We start from the raw sequence: 13,377 nt of genomic DNA on the forward strand, positions 1-13,377 counted from the left end.
CTACGCTTTCTCTAAAGCCCGGGGTAAGGGGATAAACTCTCTGACTCTAAGCACCGCAGAAAGCTACGGGGCCGAGGAAGGCGAAGACACAGGCCCCGCATGCATATGCATGCAGGTCTGCTCGGAAGGTAACCTTCCCGCGCCGGGAGGCGGAGTGGCGGAGGTCTTCCGGGCTCCGGAGGAAACCTGCCCGCGGCGGGCGGGCGAGCACCGCCCCCCACACACACACCCCCGCCACCTCCCGGCAAGATGCTGCCCCTCGCAACTCGTCAGGCAGCCAAATGCATTCCAGAGCTTTGCACAAGACACACTTCTCTAGGCAGTCCTAGAAACCCGAGCCCCGAGCGGGAGAGGGCGGGAGGGAGCGCGCGGCCGCCGCTGAGGTCACATTCGCGCCGCCTCCCGGCCCTCGCGGGCCGGCTGTTCCCTTCAGCGCGCACTTCCCAGGGCCTCGGTCCAGTCCGGTGTAAATGTCTTTTACGCGGAGACAGCGCTCTCCTCCCCCTTCCCTCCCGCGCGGCGGCCAGAGGATCCGTCGCCAGGGCCTTTAAAACAAAACGAATGAATGAAGCGTTAGGGCGAGCGCGCGCGGGACAGCCCCCGCGAGGCTCCGCGGGCTGGGTCTAAATCCGGCCACTGGCCCGCTCGCTTCGCTCCAAAACTCGCCGACGGTGCCCGATCGGTGCTCTTGGGTCTTCCCATTTCTCCTCTGATTCCGCCAGGTCTCCGTCGATCGCGGGAGCTTCTCTGCTCCCCACCTTTATCTACCCCCACCCCCGCCCCCGCCCCATATCGGTCCCCCCTCTGCAGACCCGGGCGGGTGGGGGGGGGGTGGCGGTGCCGGGGGGTGGTGAGCGGGGGTTGGGGGAGAAATAGCTTTTAGAAACCCGATCTGTTGTTTGCGAAACACAATCGCTTTTTTTTTTTTTTTAAAGCGACAGGGTGTCTAGACGGCCACGTGACGAGGCCGGAGCCGGGCGCGCCACTGCGCAGTGGAACCAGCAGAGCAGAGGGCCCGGGGGGGGGCGGGGGGACGGGGAGGAGGCGGCGGCGGCTGGGGGGCGGGGGAGGGAAGGGGAGGAAGGGGGAGGGAAGGGGGCGGGGGCGGGAGGCCTTGCGGGAGGCGGCGAGCCCCGGGCACACTCGCTCGCCTGCTCGGCGCACGGAGGAGCCTGTCCCCGAGCCGCGCCAGCCGAGCCAGCCGGGCGCCGTGCTCGGTCCGCTCGCCGCGCCGGAGAGAGCTGCCCGAGACGAGAGCCAGCCCGCCGGCGCCGAGCTGCCGAGCGCCCGGCCCAGGAGCCCCTGAGTGCGGCGCGGCGAGCCCCCGGCGGCGGCAGAAGGACCCGAGTGCCAGGAGAGGGCGGACGGGGGGACGAGGAGGCTCCCGGCCGCGACGAGGAGAGTCTCTCGGAGAAGGCGGCGTGAGGGACAACCGGGGCCTCCAGCCGCCGCAGCCGAGTCGGGGCGAGCAGCCTTTTACAGGGAGCCCCGGCGGCCAGCCGCAACCCGGGGAGGGGGCGCCGGCGGCCCCCGCGCTAGAGAGCAGAGGGCGAGAGCGCGCCGCCCGCCAGGGGCCCGCCGCGGCCGCCGCGCCGCCCTCCCCCGCGCTGTCAGCCCCGCGGGGCGCAGCCGCCGCCGCCGCAGCATCTTCTGCCCCTGCGCCCCCGCCAGCCCCAAGGAAGTCCCCGCCGACGACCGGGGCCCCCGGGAGCGCAAGAGGAAAGGCCAGAGACTCCCCTAAACCACCCAGATGCGAAGGATTGAAGCAGCCTAGCCAAAGCTTTCTGTGGATTAAAAATATATATATAGGATTTTTTTTTTCTTGGCAGAAGAAAAGGAGAGGAAAACCAGCGGGGCTCTGCAAGGAAAAAAGGGGGATGTAACTCGTGGATACGTTTTTTTTTTTCTTCCACCCCTCAAACGTCTCGTTCTACTTTGTAAACATTTTCTTTTTTTAAACCCCAGCTCCAGCCGGACGCCCCCAGACCTCCGGGGTGTGAGGAGGTGGTGTTTTTCATTTGGGGCTTTGCATGTTTGATTCTTAGATTTTGAGAGAGCCTTATTTCGCCAGACATCTCATGTGGGGTGAAGTCCACTCAGCCCCCTCCCCCGAGTCTTCGTGTGCACGGAATTCAAGGAGATCCGGTTACTAAGGATATAGAAGAAAAAAATAAATCGCGTGCCTGCTTTTTTTTTTTTAATTGCCTGCTTCTCCCCACCCCCAAATTAAGTTGCTTAGCAAGGGGGTAAGAGGCTTTTTCCTCCCTCCAGCAGCCCTGCCGAACGCCTTTCGTTTTTTGCCGCCGCGGATCTTCCATGTAGGCAGCCGAGGCTGGCGAGCCCGACACTCGGGAGCCGCTGCGGGGGGGCCTCTTTTTGGGGAGGCGCCGACCCGGGTAGGCTTCGCCGCCCCCAGGGAAGCGGCGGCCGCGTTCCTCCGGGGTGCGCCGGGGCCCGAGAGCGGCGCACGGCGCCGGCCGCCCGGGGTGGGGCAGCCGGAGCGCAGGCCCCCGAGCCCCGGCGGGCGCCCCCGGGCCCCCGCGCGCGCTCCGGCCTCCGGGAGACTGGCGCATGCCACGGAGCGCCCCTCGGGCCGCCGCCGCTCTTGCCAGGGCCCCTGCTGCTGCTGCTGTCGCCTGCGCCTGCTGCCCCAACTCGGCGCCCGACTTCTTCATGGTGTGCGGAGGTCATGTTCGCTCCTTAGCCGGCCAACGACTTTTCTCCTCGCCTCCTCGCCCCGCATGTTCAGGACCAAACGATCTGCGCTCGTCCGGCGTCTCTGGAGGAGCCGTGCGCCCGGCGGCGAGGACGAGGAGGAGGGCGCGGGGGGAGGCGGAGGAGGAGGCGAGCTGCGGGGAGAAGGGGCGACGGACGGCCGGGCGCATGGGGCCGGCGGCGGCGGCGGCGCAGGCAGGGCTGTCTGCTGCCTGGGCAAGGCGGTGCGAGGTGCCAAAGGTCACCACCATCCCCACCCCCCAGCCGCGGGCGCCGGCGCGGCCGGGGGAGGCGAGGCGGATCTGAAAGCGCTCACGCACTCGGTGCTCAAGAAACTGAAGGAACGGCAGCTGGAGCTACTGCTCCAGGCCGTGGAGTCCCGCGGCGGTACGCGCACCGCGTGCCTCTTGTTGCCCGGCCGCTTGGACTGCAGGCTGGGCCTGGGGGCTCCTGCCGGCTCTCAGCCGGCGCAGCCGCCCTCCACCTACTCGCTCCCCCTCCTGCTGTGCAAAGTGTTCAGGTGGCCGGATCTCAGGCATTCCTCGGAAGTCAAGAGGCTGTGTTGCTGTGAATCTTACGGGAAGATCAACCCCGAGCTGGTGTGCTGCAACCCCCATCACCTTAGCCGACTCTGCGAACTAGGTAAGAAGTTGATCCGCGCCCACCCGCGCGTGCCCCACCCTCCCCCCGGCACTCAGGTCGGGGGAAGAAAAGCCCGATTGGGCTGTGGGTTAGTGTAGCCACCTCGCCGGAGGGGTGTGTGTACATTGCCTCCTGGGAGGAGATTTGGGGGACAAAGGTGGAGAGGGGACCCGGGGAAACTGGAAAGGCATTCCCTCGGGGTTCCCTTCCAGTTTTCTCTCCTCGGTGGCCCCAAGGGCGGGGGGGGGGGGGGTGTGTTGCTCAGGGCCCTACTCGTTCATGCCCACATTCTGCAGGCATGGGGTTATTTCCGGATCAGCCAAGGGGGTGTAGAGAGAAGTGGGGGGAGGGGGTCGCATCTCCCCCGCAAGGAGAACTGCGTTGCGGTGTGTGGCCGATTTGGATTCGGTCCAAGCCCGCCAAGGAAGGCTCGGAGAACCGGTAGTAAAGGCTGGAGAGGAAGACTCCCCTTTAGGAAGGGAGGGGGAGCGTCACGTCGGGCGCAAGGGGCCAGGAGCCTGCCCTGGCCGGCGCAGCTTTGGGTTTTGAGGCAGAGAGAGCAGGATAGGAGGCCGAGCTGGGTACCTGCTCCCAGCTCCGCCAGCCCGGTGTGAGAGAGAACCGGCAATCAGGGGAAGTTGGGTGCCCCCTACTTTCTATCAGCGCAGAAGAGAGAGCACTGTAACCGACCGTCGGATGGTTTGCCCCCAGACTACTGCGCTGGGCCCTGGGCTCCTCAGTTGAGACCCCGGGGTCCTCCTGTAGGCTTCCATGCTTCTCCATTGCATCCCTTTTCTCTGCCTCTTTGTGCGGGGGCGGAGTTCCCCTCGGGCGCCTACCGATCCAAGTTCCCCAGAGCCCTTGGGTGCACCTTCCGGGGGAGCTGGGCCAGGGGGAAGCCCGTGTTCCCCTCGCGGGTGCGGGGCGCAGCGGCGGTGGCGGAGATGAACTGCGCCCCGGGGGGACGGGTCGGGGCTGGGGCCGGAGGGGCGGAGGGAGCAGTGTCTGAAGTTCTGGGACGCGAAGGGGGAGGGGGGCTTCGTCGCCCCCCGCCCCGTGAACTGCGATGTGCGGCGGCCTCGGCCGAGCGGCGGCCGAGCCGGCGGTTTGCAGCCGGGCCGGCCGAGCGCGGCGGCGACGGCCGCAGACGTGGAGGAGCGCCGCGCCGAGGCTGGCGCCAGGCGGCCTCTTTTGTTTATCTGACAGCTAAATATCAAGGCAATCACCGCCTCGCGGCCCTGCCTCCAACCCCCACAGCTAAGACAAACAGTTGGGCTAAAAGAATGCCTCTGTTATCATAAGTTTCTATCTCTCTCTCTCAGAGCTCGGCCTTTATTTTCTCTTTCTTTTTTAATTCCAGAGTCTCCCCCTCCTCCTTACTCCAGATACCCGATGGATTTTCTCAAACCAACTGGTGAGTAGCTGATTTTAAAAATATCCTTCCTGTCTTAAGTTAGAAATGGAGGCTGTAGAACGCGGATTTGTGTGTCTAGGCAGCGGCTTGGGGAGACGCTGGACTTGCCCTGAGGTGGTTATAGGTTTCCTCTGTTGGCAGTTTGGTGGATTTTTTTTTTTTCTTTTTCTTTTTTTTGTTGTGACTGGACCTGGAGGTTGTGTGTGTGTGTGTGTGTGTGTATACATATATATTTTTCTTTTTGCAAAGATGTTTCTTAGGTATGCTTTCCATTTTGTTCCTTTTTTTCTTGTATTTGCATCCCATAACCCAAGCTGGCTCAACTCAACGCGTGGACTCTGGTCCATGCAGAAGTGTCTAGGGAGCCAAATGGGACAGGGTGATGGGAAACGTGGGAGACTCTGAGTGCCAGAAGTATCAGTGGGGAGACTGGAGAGCCCGATGGGAAGGAAGACTGTGTTTAGAAAAGTGTAAAGATGACCTCGGTTTGGAGCAAGAGAATAGAAAATTTAAGGAGTAAAGGCAACAACTCCCTCCCCCCCTAGTTTTCTCAGAATTCCTAGTGGGGGCCATAAAAGTGTTTAGCATAGCTCTGCCTGCCTGTCGCTTTGTCACTGGATGGCATTCAGCCAGGGCAGAAGCCCCACTTGAGGCTGGCACCAGCCCTGTTGCATTTGTCTGCATTCAGCTTCTGGCTGGCAGTGCAGGGGAGGAGGGAGGAGGGACCGCAAAGCTGGGAGGCAGATCCGATGGGTCCTTGTTTCCTGGAGCCCCTTCTTACAGCGGGGAGGTTCCTGTGTCTGCAAGTCTGAGTTGTAACTGTGGTCTCTACCGGTGCCTGAGAAATGCAGTGCTTGTGACAGTCTTATTTTGCCATGGTTCTGGGAGAAGGAAAAATCAAGGGTTGGGCCCCATTTTCCTCTTGGAATTCTACAGGTCCTTCCGCCTCATGAGTTTTGGCTGTTGGGCCTTTCCCCCCACTAATTAAAAGTTTTGCTGGGGCGTTGTCCTAAATTAAATACTTTAATGAATGGTGTAAGCGAAGCCCATGGTCTCCAGCCAGCCCTCCCTGACTCCACACTCCCTCCAGTCGGAAGGCGTTGCTGCTTGCCTGGTGCCTGTCTAATAAGTGGCCTGCGAAGCATATGATATTTTGCTTTCGATTTACAAAACACCAGATAAATGGTCATTAATGAGGAGATAAACCAGCTCTGTATTTGTAACAAACGTTAACTGAGATTACCAAGGTCTGTTTTCTCCAAGAATGTAACTTGACTGGGTTTTTGGCATCAAGACTCAAGAATTCTTTTATGAGCTTAGTTCTCCAAGGGGCCCTCTCTCTCCTGCTTTTTGTTTTTCCTTCCGTAGTCTTCAAATGTGGAGGTTTTCCTTAAAAGAGAGAGAGCCCAGTCATCTTGGCCCCAGGCTTAAAGACGACTGGGAAACTGTTCTGAGAGACTTGCTAAAACCATAGGAAAGAAGGCCCACGTTCTGTTTGGTTTCCTGCAGAGATAGTGGATAGCTCTGTCCACCGGATACAAGCACTCACCGTCTTAGGCCAGGACCTCATTTTCAGTGAGTGGAGTGATATATTTATTCATTAGCAAGTGTTGACATTAGGTAGCAAAATGTGTGTAAACAGAGAAGCCACAAAGACAGGAATGCGCCATTTCCAAGGGGGAGAAAAGTTGTCCGGATCAGCCAATAGGAAGTGATTAACCTGCCAATCGGAAACTCAGACAGCTGGTTACTCACCCAAAATGTTTGTGTAAAACAGAACAACAACAACAACAAACAGAAAAGTAGCCCCCCCCCCCCCCCCAAACCCAGCAAACCCTGGAATTTAAAAAAGAGTAATGAGAAGTACCATCCTGCTGTAAGGACACCAGGGAGCTAATGAAAGCCCCCGTGGAGTCTCCTGGCACATTGGAGGACAGCCAGGGCTGGCTTTGCTGGCTGCACTGGCCAGGGGCACCGAGGTCAGCCACACAGATGAGATGCTGCCCCAGCTTTCTCTTTGCCTTGTACATTGCGGAGAGTTTTTGGCTGCAGAATTTAGATCAGCTGCTCACATTGTAAAGTTTCCGAGTCCAGGTTGAATTTTTGGCCTTGGGTTACTAGGTGAGAACCAGCCATAAGGTTTACAATGGAACGTTATTAAAATCTTAACCAGTTGCACAACTAAGGGAATCTCTTCTGCGAAGTGTCCAGCATGGGCAGAGGCCGTGGGGAGGGGTTGGGGCCTGGTCCCTTTGCGGCCTCTGGAGGAACTGGTGGTGGTGGTTTAGTCATTAAGTCGTGTCCAACTCTTGGCGATCCAATGAACTGTAGCCCACCATGCTCTTCTGTCCATGGGATTTCCCAGGCAAGCACACTGGCGTGGGTTGCCAGTTCCTTCTCCAGGGGATCTTCCTGCCCCAGGGATCGAACCCCGGTCTCCTACATTGCAGGCGAACTCTTTACGGAGTGAGCCCCCAGGGAAGCCTTTGGAGGAATGCCAGGGCTAAAAGTTGGGAGTTCCAGTTTGCTGTGGTTCAAGCTGTTCCACTGCAGCCTCTGGGATGGCCTGGCTTTGGTAGACCTGAGTGCTAGGTGGTTCAAAGTCAGCAGGAGCTTCTGGGAACGGGCGGTTGCCATGGCTGAATGAAGGAGCAGGGTGTCTGTGACATGAGGCTTTTGGAAATCATGGCACCTCTCCACCGTCATCACACCAGGGGTGAGAGCAGGCTTTTAGGATGAGATCCCAGTTTATGGAGTGGGGATGCTGTGTGGGCTCTGTTTCCTGTTTCCTCTGTATCTGAAGGTCTGAACTATTTGAAGAATGTCTTGGGGTGGGAGCGGGGGTGATGTTGCTGGGTATATGCTCCTTGCTTAGGCAAGGGACCCAGGTGACCAGTGCCTCTTGGCAGGTCAGGCCTCCAAAGCCTAGTCTGAGACCTTGCCCTGCATCTACTTTTTAACTCAGGCCACTGTTTTCCAGGCCTGTTTTTAAATCTAGAAATGATCGAAGCAATTAGATGATGCATTCATTCACTCATTTATCGGTTTGTTCATTCATTCAGTCATTCTACAGGCCTGATGATGTGCCTGCCTAAAATGCATTGATGATTCCGATGCACTGGTTTGTTCTGTAACCAGGGCTGTAGGTTGGGGCAGAGCTTAGGGTATAGTGGTGGTGGCGGGACTCCTCTGTGCCAGATGATACTTAGGAAGCTCAGAACTAAGTTGACAAGACAATGCTGGCTGTGGGGAAACCATTCTTTGAGAGAAGAGGGGGTCCCCAGCTTTGTCACCTTGTATCCCTTGTGCAGCTCATTCCAGGCACACGTCTTCAAGGGCTCTCTTGCTTCTGAGAGAGGGAAATGAGTCTCCCACAGAACCCAGCACTTCTGGGGAGCAGCAGAAGCTGACACCCTGACTTGGGAGAGCTATCGCAGCGAAGCTCTTTTGTGGGTGAGAGACGGAGGTGTGGCCTCTTGGCCCTTTACTATCCTGGCAGGACCTAGATGATGCTGAAGACTGTCTCAGCCCGACTACCTGCAGGGAAGAGAGTGAGGCCTGCTGGGGAGGAGAGGGCTGAGCCCTTGGGTAGGGCCCAGCTCACCGGGTGCCCCCTTGGGCTACTCAGTGACGCCTCAGTTTACCTGGGTGCATGTCAAACAGGTATACCTTGCTCCTTCACTGAGGTGGTAGGGAGACCTAATTAATGTTTGTAAATCCCTCCTGAGATCAAAGGCGCTGCACAAAGGGCAGAGCACCATTTCATAGAAACGCTTGTGGTTGCCGGTGTGGAGCTGGCTTACCTTTGATCTGAGGCCGGCTGACAGCCCTCATCGCGGTCGCAGCTCCACCCCGAGATGTCGGGCTCTTCCTTTGAAACACACCTTGCCCCTGGGATTCAGCCAGCCAGAGCTGGGGGCAGCAGGGGCTGGCCGCAGAGAAGTCATCGTGTTTAAATGTGTGGGGGTGTCTTGCATTTTGGGGGGAGCCTGTCTCTCCATCAGGGTGAAGGCCATCCGAGTAGTTTGGAAAGTGCAGGGTATACACGCTTTAACCAGCAACTCCATTTCCTGCCTGCCCCTATTGTTTTCCATTTGATTAAGTGTATCCTGTAACACTGTATATTCCTGTTAGGAATTAAACTTTACCCTGATACAATGAGATTACCCACACGGTCTTTTCTGTCTCCCTTGCCTGATGCTGCCACTCCTCGGCCCACCCTTCCCCTGTGGAGAAGAATTCTTGGAAAGTTGTTCTTCCAACCTGAGAGAGAATGCAAGAGCAGGATTAGAGAGAGAACCTGAGACTTGGGATGGGGTGGGAGGGGGGCAGGCCCAGCCCCAGCCCCATTTTACCCAGGGAATGGAGACAGCTGCTAGGTCCCTGGAAAGCACCATGGCTGCTTGCCTCTGGGCTCCTCTTTCCCTTGGCTTCCTATTTGCCATCTTGGCTAAGCGGTTCCAGTGGGAAGCTGGTAATGCACACTCCATGGACGTCCTGCTAGTGACCTGGAGAAGGAGGGTCTGGGATTTGCACCATCTGACGCAGTGTGACTGCTTTGGAGCCAGGATGCTCCTTTCCTGACTGGCCTTTTCTCTGTGGATTTCCTAAGTTTGGCATTGGCAGTGATGCCCGATACACTTATGGGGTCTTGTGTATTTTTGTTTCATGGGACTAATTAGTTGTGGTCCGTAGCCATTATTTTTTTGTTTTAATTGCTTGGAGGGAGGTTGTGGAGTCTGTCTATTTCTCAGCTGGAATCATCATTATTCTCATTAACATTTAGGTCACTATGCTGAGCACCGGAGGGTGACGGAGACATTGAAGAGAAGGTTATAGACTAGTTCAAGCAGACAGGATCTGAAGGTGAAAGATCAGGAAAGACAGTGGAAGGCAACTCCGCAAGTGCTGGGTGCCAGAAAGATTTTTATAGGGACGGAGGGCAGGGAACCTTGCAGGTCTGGGGTTACCTGGGAAGGTTTCCACACAAGGGAAGTTTTTGGATTAGGTCTGGAAGGAGCTGGGAGTCTTGCTGAGAATGTTCTCTGTTCTCTTGACTTGAGGGGGCATCACCCAGGTGTGTACATGAATAAGATTCTTTGAGTTGTACTTGAGATTTTCTTGCACTTACTCTACCGCTATTAGCAAGGGAAACGCAGTCCCTTCAGCCCAACACCCCTTTCTTAAGGAACTGGGAAGTGTGTCTGTAAACAGGTGAGAGTGGTGGCGAGGGCCACTGGATCCAAGCAAAGAGGCCATGCCCTTGATCTTTCTCCGAGAAAGGTGGCTGGGAGGGAACCCGGGCCTCCTTTGTTTGACCTTGGGGACTACCTGGTTTCCTCAATGGAGGACTTGCAATAAAAGAAAAAATTCCAGCCAGTCTGTGATCGAGTCTGACTTGACGAATGATTAACTGGCTGCCCGGAGCCCAGACGGGTGACAAGGTGCTGTGGTCTGTCTCATGATGGGTAGCAAAGCCTGAGCATCGCATTAATAATCAGCATCGCGGCTGGGAGTCAGCCGTTTGGAATGTGTGGTTTCTCTTTAATGCTGCTCAGAATGTGCTTAAAAATTAATCTTGGTGTACTTATTTATTTATTTATGTATTTATTTCTCTCTCCTTCTCAAATCCACAGCAGACTGTCCAGATGCTGTGCCTTCCTCCGCTGAAACAGGGGGAACGAATTATCTGGCCCCTGGGGGGCTTTCAGGTGAGACGCTTTTCTCTTATTTTCCCGGGGATTCCAAGGCCTCCTGAAATGATTGGAGATTTTGGAGGACCGGAGGTGGCCTTCTGCCGCCACAGCTGGTCTGGAGTTAATCCGCGCTTTTATGTGCATTAAACTGGATGTATCTTCGTTGACTCCCGTCGCCCTTCAGCTCGAGGTCCTGGGCCGCTCCATAGATGTGGAAATGGGGGCCGCAAGGGTGTGAGCTGTGTTTCTTGGTTGTTGTTAAGCAGCTCCCGGCTGGAGGGGCTTCCGCTTGGTGACTCTGGTGTTCTTAGTTCTTGGGTTTAAGCTCTTCTCTTTGCTCTCTCAGTGCATCAGGTGCCTTGAAAGGAGGGGATCCATCGTTTGGAAACTTGTAGAGGACAGATCCCGGGTGTAGGATGGGCATTTAGAGAAGATGACCTCGGGGCTTCCCTGCCCATCCTGCCTCCTGGTCGAGCTTCCGGCCGGAGTCTACAGTGCGTGTTGGGGGTGGATGGATGGGTCACTGCAGATGGTAGGCGCTGACACTGTGAGCCGGCAGGGAAGGTGTCCCTGAGGACCCATGGGTGTGAGCAAGGGGCCTGGAATTTGCCCCGGTTGGAGGGTTATGGAATTGGGTGAGGGGCACTGGGTAGCCCGAGCATCCCTATCCCTGAGAGACAGGAGAAGAGAGTGATAAACTTGGAGATGCTCATTAGCAATGTAAGTGGGAGACATTTCCATTTTGTTCTAAAGATGTCCTGTTTCCACCTGCTTTTCCCACCCCAGTATGCATGCCATCACAGGATTTTCTAACAACTAGCTAAAACAAGAGGGAAAGCAACCTGGGGGAGAAAAGAGAATCCAGTAGGGTTCTGGGCATTTGCCTTTGGGACATCCGCATAGGTAGGATCGTGGCACCTCAGATGGAAGCTATAAAAAGCTTCTGAGAGGGGACTTCTCACTGGTCAGCGGTCGGTCTCGGTTCCTCCCAGCCAGTTCCCGCTGCAGGAATTGATCTTGCCGAGAATGTCTTCAGGGAGACCCTTGTTTGTTTTGATTTCAGCACAGTATATACTCTGGCTGTTATCTGAGACAGAGGGTATTGTTTATTCAAAGCTCCTAATGAGAGCTGAGCAGGAAAAAAGAGGAACCCAGAGAGGGCAGGGGGCTAGGGAGCGTGAGGATGAGCGTGCACCATGGGGGTGGAGGAGGGAAGAACATACAGGGATGTATGAGTTGCGTCTCTTCTGCTTTCTAAGGCTGAGAGGGTTCCGGAAAGAAAGAAGGCCGAGGAGGAGGAAAGGGTCTGGGCAAAATCGCGCGCTCAGGATGTTGTTAGATGGTTTTATTTTTTAAATCCTGAATGTGCAGGAGGAGTCCCAGCCCCTCCGAACCACATGAAATAAGCAAGGGAAGTGGTAGCTTTTGAAAGGGGTCTTTTCAGAAGGTTTGTCTTCTTGATAACATCTTGTCTGTCTTCTCTGCTGGAGGAAGTGACGACACCAGCCTGGGCCACCAGCCTCCTTTCCCAGCCCCAGAGCCAAACAGTGTCACAGTGCAGCCCCTTCTGAGATGGGTGGGCTTCCAAGAGTTTTTCTAGTCCTGGAAACAAACTGGGGGTAAAGCAATGATGAACCCCCCCCAGCCCCCACCCCCCATAGTAACTGCAGCCATTTCGATGAATGAGGAGCTGCTAGGAAGGAATGCTTGTCTCTGAAGGGCTAGCATGGTTCAAGGGAACTGCAAAAAGAAAAAAAAAGTGATGGGGGGGCTCCACATGAAAGAGCATTTGTTTTGAATTTTAGCTCTTGATTTACTAATTCCCAAGGCTTCAAAGTTTGAGCTCTTTCTTCTTTCCGTTCAGAGTTGGAGCGGTTTATTAATAATGTGCTGTGGGGGGAAATTGAAGAAACTGTTTCTTGGGTTGTTGCCAGTGGTTTGGGGGTATCTGGAGGGGAGGCGATGGGCGCTGAGAAAACCCAGGGCTCCCATCTCTGAAGTGAGAATGCCCTCTCCCGCCCCCCACTCCCCCCTGCAAAAGATGATTGTAGTGGCCCAGGTCCAAGGTGGAGGGTTTTGCAAATGGAGAATGCCCAAACCTCCTCCTTTCCAAGAAGTTGATCTTTCCATGGGGGGTGGTAGGGGTGGGGGTGGCCAGGATGAGGCCAGTTGCGGGGTGAGGGGGTGCGTTGGCTGAATGAGGCAGGGGAAGAAGGCAGGAGGGGGCGTGCCTGCCGTGCTGAGGGCTAGGCCAAGTGGGCATCAAGGTGGGGCGCAGGAAAAGCGCCCACACGCCCCTGCCCCCACCTCCCCCTGGAAATCACCTCTCTGAGTGTCTCCTTCACAGGCCCCCATGTGCTGTTTTCCTTCCTGTCCTGCCCTGGCTGAGAGCGGGCTTAATGAATGGGGCTCAGTTTAGGGCGGGAGGAAGGTCGGCAGCGGGAGCCAGGGCTTGATTCTCTTGGCAGGGGAAGAAGGGAAAGGAAAAACAGTGGTGTGAAAACGTGGTGCCTCAGAGGTGGGGGTGGGGGGTATGCTCGAAGGCACGCCCCTCCTGAGATGCCGGGGTGACTCCAAGGCTGGCCCTTCCCTTTCCTGCAAGGAAGGGGAGTGGGCGGGCAGGAGTGCTGGGAGCCGGCCCGCTGGCTGCAGGTTGGAATTCCAGCCGCGCAGCGCAGGGCTGGCCGGTGAGACACAGGCCTGGGCCTCTGGGACTCGGCGAAACAGACCCCACCCCTGCAAGTTTCCTCAGTCTGGGAAAACGGCACACATTTTTAGAAGGCTGTGACTCGGTTCCAGGAGATTGTACTTTCATTTCTGACAGCCGGCTCTTCGAGACAGATGGATTGCTCGGTGCCTGGTTGTGTGTGTGTGTGTGCGTGCGTGTGCGCGCATGCACGCGTGTGTGTG

General features: G+C 56.8%; 1 protein-coding gene across 3 annotated transcripts in view; it reads left to right on the forward strand.

Moving 5' to 3' along the window:
* Positions 1-1,098: 1,098 nt before the first annotated feature.
* The window catches only part of SMAD7 (SMAD family member 7), a 30,028-nt gene continuing 17,749 nt past the window's right edge, over positions 1,099-13,377 (forward strand). The window contains exons 1-3 of one of the 3 annotated variants that reach the window (XM_020901518.2): positions 1,100-3,357; positions 4,718-4,771; positions 10,408-10,482. In XM_020901518.2, the coding sequence (XP_020757177.1) occupies positions 2,742-3,357; positions 4,718-4,771; positions 10,408-10,482 (745 nt within the window). In that variant the 5' untranslated portion in view covers positions 1,100-2,741. Of the gene's footprint in view, positions 3,358-4,717; positions 4,772-10,407; positions 10,483-13,377 lie in introns of all 3 variants that reach the window. The other 2 variants (XM_020901519.2, XM_070452583.1) reach the window with 2 other exon arrangements.

The sequence above is a fragment of the Odocoileus virginianus genome, chromosome 22 (assembly GCF_023699985.2).
Source record: "Odocoileus virginianus isolate 20LAN1187 ecotype Illinois chromosome 22, Ovbor_1.2, whole genome shotgun sequence".
Classification (NCBI taxonomy): domain Eukaryota; kingdom Metazoa; phylum Chordata; class Mammalia; order Artiodactyla; family Cervidae; genus Odocoileus; species Odocoileus virginianus.